The sequence below is a fragment of the Trachypithecus francoisi genome, unplaced genomic scaffold, assembly GCF_009764315.1.
Source record: "Trachypithecus francoisi isolate TF-2019V2 unplaced genomic scaffold, Tfra_2.0 Lachesis_group8, whole genome shotgun sequence".
Classification (NCBI taxonomy): Eukaryota; Metazoa; Chordata; class Mammalia; order Primates; family Cercopithecidae; genus Trachypithecus; species Trachypithecus francoisi.
Genome location: NW_022681473.1, coordinates 32,032,332 through 32,049,304, shown reverse-complemented (window position 1 = coordinate 32,049,304; position 16,973 = coordinate 32,032,332). Strand labels below are relative to the sequence as shown.

Below are 16,973 nucleotides of genomic sequence, written 5' to 3'. Positions count from 1 at the left end.
CCAGGCTGGAGTGCAGTGGCGTGATCTTGGCTCATTGCAACCTCCACCTCCCAGGTTCAAGCAATTCTTGGGACTCAGCAGCTGGGACTACAAGCATGTGCCACCAAATCCAGCCAATTTTTTGTATTTTTAATAGAGACAGCATTTCACCATGTTGGCCAGGCTGGTCTCGAACTCCTGGCCTCAAGTGATCCACCTGCCTCGTCTTTTACAATTTTATACTAGACATATGCTTTAAGAAAAAATCCCAGTTGCCACTTTTTAAAATAAAGATATTTGATTCTTTCAACCCAGAATATTTACTACATACATTTATTTTGTCACTTAATCATATACTGCCTTGTTTCATTATTTAATCATTTCATAGGCATCTGTATAATAACCTTAACAAAAATGTAATCTCCCCAAGAGCGATTCTTTTTCATAAGCCATGTGTCTAAAGAGGATGCTATCTGTGCACTCCCAGGGATTCAATAAATACTAGTTGACTTATCAGGTACTTAATCTGAAAACCCCTCTTTTATTTTGTGCTTTAGTTTCCAAATTCTTATTTCGCATTCCTTGATCATTGACTTAATCTGTCCTATTCTCTTTTACTTCATTAATTGGACTATATATTTTATTTCTAAACAAGAGGGATTTTTGTGTCTTTTTTATTCTTTAAAAAACAATAAACTAAACAAAATCAAGTTTTCCTATTTAACAAAAGCATTTTAAAAAGGAGCTTACCCTTCTCATACGCAATTCTTCTAATGCTTCTAGTAAACTTGTTTTGAAATCTAATAGCTGAATAGAAAACAATGTCTCTGAAGAACTTTGAAGAGTAAAGGTAGATGATGACTCAGTATTGAAGTTGTTTTCCATATTAATATTTATTTCCTGTAATGTAAAAAGGTCTTAACTGAAAAAAATAATTTATCTAGGTTTTTCAAGTAAAAGCATAGTTACCATAAAAATATGACAACCTGTATCCCATAATCTGCCAATTTCAGCACTGATTAACAGTGTGTCATCACTCCACTCTAATGTTGACCAAAAAAACACTTAGCAACAATGGTATTATTCTGTTCTCTATGGTTGAAGCCTTTTCTGGCAGCTGAGTACCCTCAAAGGCCAAATTTTCCTCACCAGTCTTCTAAAGGCTGGGTTCGTGACGTTGCAGGCAAGTTGCTTCATGCCAAAGCTGGGATACACATTCTGCTTCCTAAACTTTGCCTTGACATAAAGCTTCTTTGTGAAGATGATGTGAATAGTAATATGAAATCTTCAAACTCAACATAGTTGGAAGATGAAGACTGGAAAAATTGCCTTTTATTAAAAACCAAGATAGTTAAATACCTTTCTCAACCCAGAAAATGCATGAGTCAGGCTGCAAGAAACTTTTCAACTTTTCAATATGAAACAATTATCAATTCACAGGTAGTTGCAAAAGAATGTACAGTGAAGTCCTATACACCATTCACTTAATAACCCCCGCAAATGTTAACATCTTGTATAACAAGAGTACAGTATTAAAAATGTGCATCTGACTTTGGTACAATCCATGGAGCTTATTAGCACTTTACCAGTTATACATGTATTTATTTGTGTGCATGTGTCTGTGTGTATATATGCTTTTGGCAAGTTTATCATATTTATAGCTTCATATAACTATGACCTCAATTTAAGATACAGAACTCTAGCATCAATACAAGCTTCTTCAAGCAGCTTCTTTGTTGTCATACCCACTCTCTTCCCCCATCCTTAACTCCGAGAAAATACTAATCTGTTATCTATCTCCGTAATTTTGTTATTTCAAGAGTGCTCATAAATGGAATCACACATCATGTAACCTATGGCTTTTTTTTAGGTTCATCCAAATTGTTACATGTATCAATAACTCATTCCTTTTTATTGTTTAGTAGTATTTTGTGGTATGGATGTATTATTTACTTAACTACTCACCCACGGAATAACACTTTAGTAGTTTCCAGTTTGTGACTATTATGAATAAAGGTGCTATAAACATTTATGTACACATTTCTCTGTGACCATAATTTTTCATTTCTTAGAGATAAATGCCCAAGAGTAAAATTGTTGGGTTGAGTGAATATTCAGTCCATTTTTAGTTGTAAAGGAAACTGCCACATTATTTTCCAGAGTGGCTGTACCATTTTCCATTCCCACTGGCAATGTGCAAGTAATCCAGTTTCTCCAAATTTCTGCCAGCATTTGGTGTTATCACTATTTTTTTTATTTTAGCCATTCTGATAAGTATTATATTAATAAGCATTCTCCAGAGAAACAGAATAGGATAGGTATGTGTGTATATCCATGTGGGGGGGGGGTGTATGTATATATGTGAAAGACTCATATGCACATATATATAGACACAGACCTACACATACACACACAAGCAGAGAGATAGAGAGAGACATTTTAGGGAACTGGCTTACACAATTGTGGGGACTGCCAACTCTGAAATCTTTAGGGTCAACCAGCAGATTAGAGACTCAGGAAAGAGCTGATGTTGTAGCTCAAGTTCAAAAGCAGTCTGGAAACAGAATTCCCACTTCCTTGGACAACCCTAATCTTTTTCTCTTTTGGCCTTCAACTGATTGGATGAGGCCCACCCACATTATGGAGAGTAATTTGCTTTATTCAAAGTCTGCTGATTTAAATGTTAATCACAGCCATAAAATACCTTCACAACATTATCTAGACTGGTATTTGGCCCAGCATCTGGGTACTATGGCCTAGCCAAGTTGATACATAAAATTAACAGCAGTGCATGTGCATGAAACAAACTTTCTAAAAGGAAAATTTTCATTCCTGAAAATGATGAGGTGTGTTATTTGGACCAATCCTCCTACTAAAAACAACTAAAAATTCTAAATAAAACATTTTAAAATCTTCTCAAAAGCATCAAAGACTGAAAAGATAATAAAAAATTATGGAACCAAATTCTAAATTCTAAAAGAGACCAAGAACCAAAAAGTAGACCAAGCACTAACAGCTATAAGACCCTGTGGGGATTTGACAAATGAGGCAAAATTAAACTATAGCTTCTATGAAGTCTGATTTAAAATGTATAGAATTCAAATTTAGGGCTTACCAAAGTCTAATAAAGAGACTCACTACATTAAGCAGAATTCAAAAGAGTTAAACTCTCAGGTAAGGCTGAACCAAAAGTAACCCACCTTCTACAGGAGAGGTGCCTTGGTGCCAAGCAAATAAAGTATAAAGGAAAAGAAAAGGGAGGGAGAGACAAAGAAAGAGAAGAGGAAAAACGTCTTATCCCAGAAAGTTGTAAACAGTTTAATTTCATATTAATTTTTAAATAAAAGCTGCTTCATAGGATGGTGAAAGAAACCTCAATCTATTAATATAATTTAAAATGCTTCCAGATTGATAATGCCCATAAGAACTTTGCAGATGCAAATTAAAATTTATTCTAGAAGAATAAACTTAGCCAGGTGTGGTGGTGCACCCTGGTAGTCCCAGCTACTGGGGAGGCTGAGGTGGAAGGGTCATTTGAGCCCAGGAGTTTGAGGCTGCAGTGAGCCTTGATCGTGCCACTGCACTCCACCATAGGCGACAGTGTGAGACCCCTTCTCAAAAAAATAAAAGAAAGAAAGAAAAAAGAAAAAGACAAAGACAAACAAATAGAGACATCTGCAAGATGTCTGAACAGGTACTTCATAAAAGAGGATATCCAAATGGCCAATACACCCAGGAAAAGGTACCTAGCTTCATTAGTAATCAAGGATATGCAAATTAAAATGCCAAGATTCCACAACATATCAGATCAGCCAAAAATTTTAGAGTCTGACATTACCAAGAATTAGTAAAGAAATGAAGCAATAGGAACTCCCAAATACCATCAGTATGTAAACAGGTAAGACCACTTTGGAAAACAGTTTGGTAGTATTACATTGAAGATATATACCCTTTATCTGTGTAACAAACCTCCCCAAAACATAATAACTTAAAATAACAATGATTTAAATATTTTTTGCTTTATTTAGCTCAGGATTCTGAAGATTGCTAATTTGTGCTGGGCTCAGCTGGATGGTTCCTCTGTTCTCTGCTGGGTTTATTAATGAGTCTGTGATCAGCTGCCTGTCTGAAGAGTCTGTTTCTAGGGATTCGCTGTCCACTGTGGTACAAGGACAACTGGACCACATATCTCTCATATAGTAAGGTAGTCTTGGTTTATTTATATAGTGACTGGACTGGGTTCCAAGAGGAAGAGCAGAACATTCAAGGCTTTCTGAGACCCAGGTTCAGATATGGAGTAACACTGCTTCTGTCACATTCTATTCATCAAAGCAAATCACAAAACCAGCCAAGATTCAAGAGATGGAGAAATACACTCCATCTTTTGATGTAGGAAGACACAAAATGAACATTTCAAAGAGTGTTACTACAGAGAGGGGAGAAATTGTGGCCATTTAAACAATCCACCAGACATCCCTATGACCCAGCAATTGCTCTCTCCCATATTTATCCTTACTCCCATTTTTATCTATCAAAATCTTACCCATCCTTCAAGGATCCACTAAAATATCTCTTCCTCCAAGAAGTCATTTTGGTCTCACCAATTAAAGTGGTCCCTTCATATTGCTGAGCAACCATTACAATATGTAACTATTTTATTACACAATACATTTTATATCTGGAATCTTTGTAACATCCCAAAGCCAGTGGCATATATTTTAGATTTTTATTATGGTATCCTTTCACTTCCAGTGCTGTTTTCTGTATTAGTTATTGCTGTATAACAAACCACCCAAAAACTAATGGCTTACAGCACTAATTTATTATTTGTCATCATTTTGTGGACTGGCTGAGTTGTTTGTCTGCTGATTTTATGTAGGCTGCTTTATACAAGTTTATTCAGTTGTTAGATTTGCTTAGTTAGGGCTGAATTCAGCTGGAAATGCTAGAACTTATGGGTGTCTTTCTTCACATGGTTTTCACCCCAGACTTCTACATAGCATGGTGATCTCTGGGGGGTATTTTTAAGAGTTCAAAGGCAGAAACTGCAAATCCCCTTGAAGTCTACACTGTAGAGCTCATACAGTGTCAATTCTGCCACATTCTATTAACTAAAGCATTTCATAAAGCTATCCTAGATTCAAAGGGGTGAAGAAATTGATTCCAATTCTAGATGGAAGAAACAAGGTCACATTGTAAAGGGGTGTAGATACACAATGGGAAGAATTTGTGCCCATTAAACAATATGTAACAATATATAAATAATTACCAGATAAGAGAGGTTCTTGTATTTCTAGAACAAAACCAGGATGCTATGAAAACAATTCCACGGCAGAGCAAGATGGCCGAATAGGAACAGCTCCAGTCTCCAACTCCCAGCGCGAGCGACACAGAAGACCGGTGATTTCTGCATTTTCAACTGAGGTACTGGGGTCATCTCTCTAGGGAGTGCCGGACAATCGGTGCTGGTCAGCTGCTGCAGCCTGACCAGAGAGAGCTGAAGCAGGGCGAGGCATCGCCTCACCTGGAAGCGCAAGGGGGAAGGAAATCCATTTTCCTAGCCAGGGGAACTGAGACACACAACACCTGGAAAATCGGATAACTCCCACCCCAATACTGCGCTTTAAGGAAACAGGCACACCAGGAGAATATATTCCACACCTGGCCGGGAGGGTCCCACGCCCACGGAGCCTCCCTCACTGCTAACACAGCAGTCTGCGGCGATGATCCGCAAGGCAGCAGCGAGGCTGGGGGAGGGGTGCCCGCCATTGCTGAGGCTTAAGCAGGTAAACAAAGCCGCTGGGAAGCTTGAACTGGGTGGAACTCACAGCAGCTCAAGGAAGCCTGCCTGTCTCTGTAGACTCTACCTCTGCGGACAGCGCACAGCTGCAGTCCAATAGGGGAAAGAGCGGGGGCCGGTGCAGACGCGAACGACTCTGTCTGACAGCTTTGGGGAGAGCCGTGGATCTCCCAACGCGGAGGTTGAGATCTGAGAACGGACAGACTGCCTGCTCAGGTGGGTCCCTGACCCCTGAGTAGCCTAGCTGGGAGACATCCCCCACTAGGGGCAGTCTGACACCCCACACCTCACAGGGTGGAGTCACCCCTGAGAGGAAACTTCCAAAGGAAGAATCAGACAGGTACACTCGCTGTTCAGCAATATTCTATCTTCGGCAACCTCTGCTGCTGATACCCAGGCAAACAGGGTCTGGAGTGGACCTCAAGCAATCTCCAACAGACCAACAGACAGTCCTTCTGACTGTCAGACGGAAAACGATCAAACAGGAAGGACACCTATACCAAAACCCCATCAGTACGTCACCATCATCAAAGACCAGAGACAGATAAAACCACAAAGATGGGGAAGAAGCAGGGCAGAAAAGCTGGAAATTCAAAAAACAAGAGCGCATCTCCCCCTGCAAAGGAGCGCAGCCCATCGCCAGCAACGGATCAAAGCTGGTCAGAGAATGACTTTGACGAGATGAGAGAAGAAGGCTTCAGTCCATCAAACTTCTCAGAGCTAAAGGAGGAATTACGTACCCAGCGCAAAGAAACTAAAAATCTTGAAAAAAAAGTGGAAGAATTGACAGCTAGACTAATTAATGCAGAGAAGATCATAAACGAAATGACAGAGATGAAAACCATGACACGAGAAATACGTGACAAATGCACAAGCTTCAGTAACCGACTCGATCAACTGGAAAAAAGAGTATCAGCGATTGAGGATCAAATGAATGAAATGAAGCGAGAAGAGAAACCAAAAGAAAAAAGAAGAAAAAGAAATGAACAAAGCCTGCAAGAAGTATGGGATTATGTAAAAAGACCAAATCTACGTCTGATTGGGGTGCCTGAAAGTGAGGGGGAAAATGGAACCAAGTTGGAAAACACTCTTCAGGATATCATCCAGGAGAACTTCCCCAACCTAGTAGGGCAGGCCAACATTCAAATTCAGGAAATACAGAGACCGCCACAAAGATACTCCTCCAGAAGAGCAACTCCAAGACACATAATTGCCAGATTCACCAAAGTTGAAATGAAGGAAAAAATCTTAAGGGCAGCCAGAGAGAAGGTCGGGTTACCCACAAAGGGAAGCCCATCAGAATAACAGCAGACCTCTCGGCAGAAACTCTACAAGCCAGAAGAGAGTGGGGGCCAATATTCAACGTTCTTAAAGAAAGGAATTTTCAACCCAGAATTTCATATCCAGCCAAACTAAGCTTCATCAGTGAAGGAGAAATAAAATCCTTTACAGATAAGCAAATGCTTAGAGATTTTGTCACCACCAGGCCTGCCTTACAAGAGACCCTGAAGGAAGCCCTAAACATGGAAAGGAACAACTGGTACCAGCCATTGCAAAAACATGCCAAAATGTAAAGACCATCGAAGCTAGGAAGAACTGCATCAACTAACGAGCAAAATAACCAGTTAATATCATAATGACAGGATCAAGTTCACACATAACAATATTACCTTAAATGTAAATGGACTAAATGCTCCAATTAAAAGACACAGACTGGCAAACTGGATAAAGAGTCAAGACCCATCAGTCTGCTGTATTCAGGAGACCCATCTCACATGCAGAGACATACATAGGCTCAAAATAAAGGGATGGAGGAAGATCTACCAAGCAAATGGAGAACAAAAAAAAGCAGGGGTTGCAATCCTAGTCTCTGATAAAACAGACTTTAAACCATCAAAGATCAAAAGAGACAAAGAAGGCCATTACATAATGGTAAAGGGATCAATTCAACAGGAAGAGCTAACTCTCCTAAATATATATGCACCCAATACAGGAGCACCCAGATTCATAAAGCAAGTCCTTAGAGACCTACAAAGAGACTTAGACTCCCATATAATAATAATGGGAGACTTCAACACTCCACTGTCAACATTAGACAGATCAACGAGACAGAAAGTTAACAAGGATATCCAGGAATTGAACTCATCTCTGCACCAAGCGGACCTAATAGGCATCTATAGAACTCTCCACCCCAAATCAACAGAATATACATTCTTCTCAGCACCACATCGCACTTATTCCAAAATTGACCACATAATTGGAAGTAAAGCATTCCTCAGCAAATGTACAAGAACAGAAATTATAACAAACTGTCTCTCAGACCACAGTGCAATCAAACTAGAACTCAGGACTAAGAAACTCAATCAAAACCGCTCAACTACATGGAAACTGAACAACCTGCTCCTGAATGACTACTGGGTACATAACGAAATGAAAGCAGAAATAAAGATGTTCTTTGAAACCAATGAGAACAAAGATACAACATACCAGAATCTCTGGGACACATTTAAAGCAGTGTGTAGAGGGAAATTTATAGCACTAAATGCCCACAAGAGAAAGCAGGAAAGATCTAAAATTGACACTCTAACATCACAATTAAAAGAACTAGAGAGGCAAGAGCAAACACATTCAAAAGCTAGCAGAAGGCAAGAAATAACTAAGATCAGAGCAGAACTGAAGGAGATAGAGACACAAAAACCCTCCAAAAAATCAATGAATCCAGGAGTTGTTTTTTGAAAAGATCAACAAAATTGACAGACCGCTAGCTAGACTAATAAAGAAGAAAAGAGAGAGGAATCAAATAGACGCAATAAAAAATGATAAAGGGGATATCACCACTGACCCCACAGAAATACAAACAACCATCAGAGAATACTATAAATGCCTCTACGCAAATCAACTAGATAATCTAGAAGAAATGGATAATTTCCTGGACACTTACACTCTCCCAAGACTAAACCAGGAAGAAGTTGAATCCCTGAATAGACCAATAGCAGGCTCTGAAATTTAGGCAACAATTAATAGCCTACCCACGAAAAAAAGTCCAGGACCAGATGGATTCACAGCTGAATTCTACCAGAGGTACAAGGAGGAGCTGGTACCATTCCTTCTGAAACTATTCCAATCAATAGAAAAAGAGGGAATCCTCCCTAACTCATTTTATGAGGCCAACATCATCCTGATACCAAAGCCTGGCAGAAACACAACAAAAAAAGAGAATTTTAGACCAATATCCCTGATGAACATCGATGCAAAAATCCTCAATAAAATACTGGCAACCGGATTCAGCAGCACATCAAAAAGCTTATCCACCATGATCAAGTGGGCTTCATCCCTGGGATGCAAGGCTGGTTCAACATTCGCAAATCAATAAACGTAATCCAGCATATAAACAGAACCAAAGACAAGAACCACATGATTATCTCAATAGATGCAGAAAAGGCTTTTGACAAAATTCAACAGCCCTTTATGCTAAAAACGCTCAATAAATTCGGTATTGATGGAACGTACCTCAAAATAATAAGAGCTATTTATGACAAACCCACAGCTAATATCATACTGAATGGGCAAAAACTGGAAAAATTCCCTTTGAAAACTGGCACAAGACAGGGATGCCCTCTCTCACCACTCCTATTCAACATAGTGTTGGAAGTTCTGGCTAGGGCAATCAGGCAAGAGAAAGAAATCAAGGGTATCCAGTTAGGAAAAGAAGAAGTCAAATTGTCCCTGTTTGCAGATGACATGATTGTATATTTAGAAAACCCCATTGTCTCAGCCCAAAATCTCCTTAAGCTGATAAGCAACTTCAGCAAAGTCTCAGGATACAAAATTAATGTGCAAAAATCACAAGCATTCTTATACACCAGTAACAGACAAGCAGAGAGCCAAATCAGGAATGAACTTCCATTCACAATTGCTTCAAAGAGAATAAAATACCTAGGAATCCAGCTTACAAGGGATGTAAAGGACCTCTTCAAGAAGAACTACAAACCACTGCTCAGTGAAATCAAAGAGGACACAAACAAATGGAAGAACATACCATGCTCATGGATAGGAAGAATCAATATCGTGAAAATGGCCATACTGCCCAAGGTGATTTATAGATTCAATGCCATCCCCATCAAGCTACCAATGACTTTCTTCACAGAATTGGAAAAAACGGCTTTAAAGTTCATATGGAACCAAAAAAGAGCCCGCATTGCCAAGACAATCCTAAGTCAAAAGGACAAAGCTGGAGGCGTCACGCTACCTGACTTCAAACTATACTACAAGGCTACAGTAACCAAAACAGCATGGTACTGGTACCACAACAGAGATATAGACCAATGGAACAGAACAGAGTCCTCAGAAATAATACCACACATCTACAGCCATCTGATCTTTGACAAACCTGAGACAAACAAGAAATGGGGAAAGGATTCCCTATTTAATAAATGGTGCTGGGAAAATTGGCTAGCCATAAGTAGAAAGCTGAAACTGGATCCTTTCCTTACCCCTTATACGAAAATTAATTCAAGATGGATTAGAGACTTAAATGTTAGACCTAATACCATAAAAACCCTAGAAGAAAATCTAGGTAGTACCATTCAGGACATAGGCATGGGCAAGGACTTCATGTCTAAAACACCAAAAGCAACGGCAGCAAAAGCAAAAATTGACACATGGGATCTAATTAAACTAAAGAGCTTTTGCACAGCTAAAGAAACTACCATCAGAGTGAACAGACAACCTACAGAATGGGAGAAAATTTTTGCAACCTACTCATCTGACAAAGGGCTAATATCCAGAATCTACAAAGAACTCAAACAAATATACAAGAAAAAAACAAACAACCCCATCAAAAAGTGGGGAAGGATATGAACAGACATTTCTCAAAAGAAGACATCCATACAGACAACAGACACATGAAAAAATGCTCATCATCACTCGCCATCAGAGAAATGCAAATCAAAACCACAATGAGATACCATCTCACACCAGTTAGAATGGCAATCATTAAGAAGTCAGGAAACAACAGGTGTTGGAGAGGATGTGGAGAAATAGGAACACTTTTACACTGTTGGTGGGATTGTAAACTAGTTCAACCATTATGGAAAACAGTATGGCGATTCCTCAAGGATCTAGAACTAGATGTACCATATGACCCAGCCATCCCACTACTGGGTATATACCCAAAGGATTATAAATTACTCTACTACAAAGACACATGCACACGTATGTTTATTGCAGCACTATTCACAATAGCAAAGACTTGGAATCAACCCAAATGTCCATCTGTGACAGACTGGATAAGAAAATGTGGCACATATACACCATGGAATACTATGCAGCCATAAAAAAGGATGAGTTTGCGTCCTTTGTAGGGACATGGATGCAGCTGGAAACCATCATTCTTAGCAAACTATCACAAGAAGAGAAAACCAAACACTGCATGTTCTCACTCATAGGTGGGAACTGAACAATGAGATCACTTGGACTCGGGAAGGGGAACATCACACACTGGGGCCTATCATGGGGAGGGGGGAGGAGGGAGGGATTGCTTTGGGGAGTTATACATGATATAAACATCACGCACATGTACCCTAGAACTTAAAGTATAATAAAAAAAAAAAAAAATTCCACAATCACAACAGGGTGGCAGAAAGACTGTTTATGGAAACGGGAAAAGCGATAAAGAAACTGTTACTGGAGTCTGCAAAGACATCCAGAAATAACCGGACAAAGTATTGTCTGCAGTAACTGGAAAGAGAGAAAATGTACCTAGTCAAATTGTGGACCTGACTAAGGTGACTTCTAGGCAGAATACTGGAAGTGTAAACTGACTTTTTTTTAGCTGAATATTGAAAGTATGGGGAGAGAGATGAAGTCAAAAAGAAATTGCTCAGGTTCATAAGTCAACTTTGGAGGATATACTACACAAAAAGGCCCAAGATGTGCTGGGTTGGAAAATAAAATCGTTTAACATCCAATCAACAAAAGTTTTCACTGAAAGAAATAGCTCAAATAAATATCAAAACACAGGTAAGAATGTTAAGAACATTTTAAGACCATGGAAAAATTCAAGGCAGCCTTACACAAGGATCTCAAGGGCATTATCTTAGAGCATCCTGACATGCCCAAGGTAGGAGAAATCTGTCCTAAAAAGATTGACTTTGGAGAAAAGATTCATAGAAACCCCAGAAAGTTTTGTGTTTGTTTGGTTTCGGTTTTTTAAAAATTGTACTGGCAGCAGCACTGCCAGCTTGGACTAAAAAGGACTGACACAGTTAAAAAGAGGCCTTTGGACCACCAAAGAACAATGGGTAGAAAACAAGACTAAAACAACACTCATTTGCAAACAGAGGCCATGTTTCATGGAAAAGGAAGGGCCTTTCAAGCAGCTAAGCCAAGAATTCAAAGGTATGGCCAAGATGAAAACAATGTACTAGGGGACCACTCCCCGGCTGCGGAATGGAGATCTAATCAAGAAATATCCCATGCCCCTGATAAATTGTGCCCACTTGCATTTCAGAAATGCTATGAACTAGTGACTGCTAAATGCCACTATTCCTCCCCTTTTTGAATGAAAGCATCTACTGTGGTTATCATATCCCTGTCTCACCACTGTGTATTGAATGTGTGAGAGGCAAATACTTTTTTAGTCCATAGATCTCTGGATCAAGAGGAATAATACTTGACAAGCTGCAGCCAAAGAGCATGAACCACATTCAAACCAATGCAGATCAAGTAACGCTGAACTTTGAGCCCAATACTGTTTGGGGTTGAGATTTTTAGAAGTCTTGGGACGAAAGTGAACATGTTTTGCTTGTGTGAGAAATGTAAAAGAAGTAAACTGATAAATTGCTTAATGGTGACAAATTCCTCCCATCATCTCATTTGAAATGTGATAGGGTCACTTCTCCATTCCAGAGATGAAATCTATGTCTCCACTCCCTTGAAACTAGGATTGCCTTACAATTTGTTTTGGTCAGTAGGCCAAAGTCTTTGCTCTTTGAAAATATTGCTCTGAACCTGCCATGCCATGTCATGCAAAGAACGAGAAGTTCAGAATCAAAGAGTACATGGAGACAGGAGGCCCAGCCATCCCAAATGTCCCAGCTGGACTAACCCCCACAACAATCTACAAACTCAGGTGCAGTTGCAAGAGAGCCTAGGCAAGACCAGCAGAAAAACAATCCAACAAACTCACAAAATTAGAGGAAATAATAAATCACTGTTATTTTAAACCATTAAATTGGAGGTAATTTGCTATATAGCCACAGACTCAATATTTTTAGTTTAATTTTTTTATTCTGCTTTCTACATTGTCTCTTTTCTCCAAGTTCCTTTTCTCCCATTTGGTTTCATCTCTTTTGTGGTTTTCTCAAATGTCAGATGATCCTCAGCTGTCTGTTTATATTTATAAGTAATGCATTAGTCAATATCATAAAAAACAAAAGCAGGGGGACTGTTCTAGCTTAAAGGACAACAAAGAGACATGACTACCAAATGCAATGTAGGAACTTTAATTAGATCCCAGATTGAAAAAACGAATAGCTATTGAGGGCATTTGGAGGAAAAATGAGGAAATTCGAATATTGAGTATAGTATATTGAGATAATATTCCTAAATCAATACTAGATTTCTTACATGGCTATAAAGCAGAATGTACTTGTCCTTGTTTAAGGAGATACAAGTTTCAAGTATCTCAGAGCAAAGTATCATGATGCTTACAACTTTCAACAGATTCGGGAAAGAGAGGTATATAGAGAGATAAAACAAACGTAGCAGATTTTTAGTAACTGATGAAATCGAGGTACGGTTATAAAGGTGTTAGTTATTCTATTATTTGAACTATTGAAGTTTGAAAATAGAATGACACACTATAATCAAAAAGATAAATAATAACAAGTGTTGACAAAGATGTGAGAAATTGGAACCTTCATAAACTGCTGGTGGGAATATAAAATGGTACAACCAGAAAACAGCCTAGGTAGTTCCTCAAAAGGTTGACCATAAGGTTACCATATGACTCAGCAATTCCATTTCAATTCCCAAGAGAATACTACATATAAATATTCATAATAGCATTAATCGTAATAACCAAAAAATGAAAACAACTCAAATGCCTATCAACTGGTGAATGGATAAATAAAATGTAGCATATCTGTAAAAGAGAATGTTAGTCCACAATAAGAAAGGATGAAGTAATGATACATGCAACAACATGGATGAACCTTGAAAATGTTACATTAAATGAAATAAGTCCATCACAAAGGCCACATATTTAATAATTCAACTTATATGAAATGTCCAGAATAAGCAAATCCACAGAGACATAAAGTAGATCTGTGTTTGCTTAGGTTGCAGGGTTGAAGCGGGATTGCAGGGGAATAGTGAATGACTGCTAATGAGTATGGGGTTTCTTTTTGAGGTGTTAAAATGTTCTCAAATTGATTGTGGTGATGGATAAACAGCTGTGAATATACTAAAAATTATTGAATTGCACACTTTGAATGAGTCAACCATATCGTATGGAAACTACATCTCAATAAAACTATTTTTAAAAAGTGGAATGATACATTAAAAATTGAATGGAACCAGGAGTGGTGGCTCATCCCTGTAATCTCAGAACTTTGGAAGGCTGAGGCAGGAGGATCACTTGAATCCAGGAGTTCAAGACCAGCCTGGGAAATACAGTGAGACCCTCATCTTTTCTCTCTCTCTCTCTCTCACTCTCTCTCTCTCTCTCTCACACACACACACACACACACACACATACAAAGTCAGGCATGGTGGCACACATCTCCCGCTACTTGGAAGGCTGAGGTTGGAGAATCACTTGAGCCCAGGAGTTCCAGGTTACAGTGAGCTATGATCGCATTGCTGCCCTCCAGCCTGGGTAACAGAGCAAGACCCTGTCTCAAAAAAAAAAGTGAATAGAAGCACTGAGGGAGGGCTTATTGATTGATAGGTTTCACTACTAGGTGATCAGGTAACAAAACAGATTTTTCATTAGGGGTTCACCTCCGTAATGTCAATATGTAGACATATTTTCTCTCAGGTGTTTCATTTTCCCCAGAAAACTCTCCATTTTCCTGTCCTGAAGTTTAAAGAGAAGAAGGTAGGGAATTTTATCTGGCAGTATGCCTTCTGACAGAAGCATGATAGTAGAAGGTAAGGATTCCATAGTTCAATGAGTAGATTTTTACTTAATTTTCATTTTCAGCCCCATGCTTCATCCCTGTCATCTGCTTTATCTGGTGTACTCCTAACTAGAATTGCCATGGTTCCATTTTTCCAGCACACAAACTCTCATCTTCTGCAGGGAAGGAGACCTGGGAAGGTTCAAGTACTGTATACATATATTTTCAGCAAGTCTTCCTTTTTTATAAAAGTCTTACTCCTTGGGAAAGTCTTATTCCTGCCTCACAAAATACCTGTTGTTTCCAAGTGCTAAGCAAACTTCTGAACTTTTAAGTCAGTCACAATGCTCCTCTATTTGCTTTCTGACAGATTCTGTTAAATCATCGTCTGTTCTCTTTTGTCCCTGTGAGTTAAAACCCTTTTTATGCATTTTAATGAACGTGAGAAAAATAAATGGATGTGGTCAATCTATCATCTTTAAAGTTCTAAAAAGGATTTCAAAACTCACCTCCTATTTAATTATATAAACTCTACCATGCATAGAACAACTTGAACAACATTGGTCCTCAAAAAATACATGATGGCATTTCAGAAAACCATGAAAGAGATGAAAAGCAAATACAAGAAAAGGAACCCGGAGAAAAGAGACAATGTAGACAGCAGAATTTAAAAAAGTAAAACTAAAAACATTGAATCTATGACTGTATAACAAATAATTCTCAACTTAATTATGTAAAACAATTATTTATTATTTCTCATAATTTCATAGAGCAGTTGATTAAAGAAACACTGATTAGCTTCCTAGCATATGTACAGCACAATGCAAGTTTTTCAGGATAGTGTTCACAATCTGGTTGGAGAGACAGACATGGAAGCCAACAGTGTGATAAGCACCAGAACAGAAACATGTACAAAGTACCTATAAAAATACAAATGACAAAGCAATTAATTCTGTCCACAGGAAGGTTTTAAGGAGAGTGTTATGGAAAAAGTGATATATAGCTAGGCCTTAAATATTCTCTGACAAAAAATATGAGGAAAAAATAACATTTTTAAAATTATATGTTTATATAGTTTATCATTGACATTAAATACATCAATTTACCAATAGAACTGTCTACCAGATGGTACACCAAATACAGATGATTTCTTTGCCACTCAGCTTTAGGAGCCAGTGTTGCCACTTTAGCCACTGTTATATCCCCCAGAGCCTAGCAAAATATTTGGAACACAATAGACACTGAATAAATCTTTCAGTTCAAAAACATATCAAATGTTTTCCAGCTTTAAGGCCTAGAGGCTTGCTGTTCCTTCTGTCTGGAATGCTCTATATCCATATCTTTACACAGAATTTCCTTCATGTTTCTGCAGTCTCAGGTCAAATGTTACTTCTTCAGTAAGCACCACACCTAATCACTCTTTAGCATATTATCTATCCTGTTTTATTTTCTCCAGAGCACTTACCATTATCCTAAATTATCTTAAATTATGTTGATTATGTGTTAATTTTATGTATTATACCTCCTCCTTTAAAATACTAGTTTTGTGAGGTCAAAATCTCCTCTACTTTGGCCATGCAGTGTCTTCAGCACCTAGGACATGACCAGATATAGCATAATACATGAGATCAAATAAATATTAGTTGAATATTAAATAAATCTATCTCACTTACATAGTTCCTGAGGGTATTTAGTTAGTGACCTCTGCTTCATTCAAAGAGCAATATATTGGGAATCCTTTAATATTAACAAATCTGTTAATAGGTAGCTATGTTTTCCCATGCTTTGACCTTTTTGTATCTCCTTTCTTATTTTATCTCTTAATTTACTTCCAGCTCCAAAGTTCTATCACACAACTGCCATGTGACAGATTCCCAATTCATCTTCAGCAATTTGTAAAGTACTCACTTGCATTTTTTCACATCAAATTTAACAAATCAAAATGTGTACTTTTTCTTCTCTCGCAAATCTTTGTGATTTCATTGTTGTCAGTTGTATCATGTATTCTATTTTAATCTCCAGTGAACATTCACAAAATCTTTGACATCTTTCTCTTTCTCTCTCTCTGC

At 38.3% G+C, this 16,973-nt stretch overlaps 1 protein-coding gene across 1 annotated transcript in view; it reads right to left on the bottom strand.

The window, feature by feature from the left end:
• Window positions 1-873, bottom strand: part of CCDC73 (coiled-coil domain containing 73) — a 145,228-nt gene extending 144,355 nt beyond the window's left edge. The window contains exon 1 of the mRNA XM_033208038.1: window positions 730-873. Within this exon, the coding sequence (XP_033063929.1) occupies window positions 730-864 (135 nt within the window). The 5' untranslated portion in view covers window positions 865-873. The remainder of the gene's footprint in view (window positions 1-729) is intronic.
• Between the last annotated feature and the right edge of the window lie 16,100 nt (window positions 874-16,973).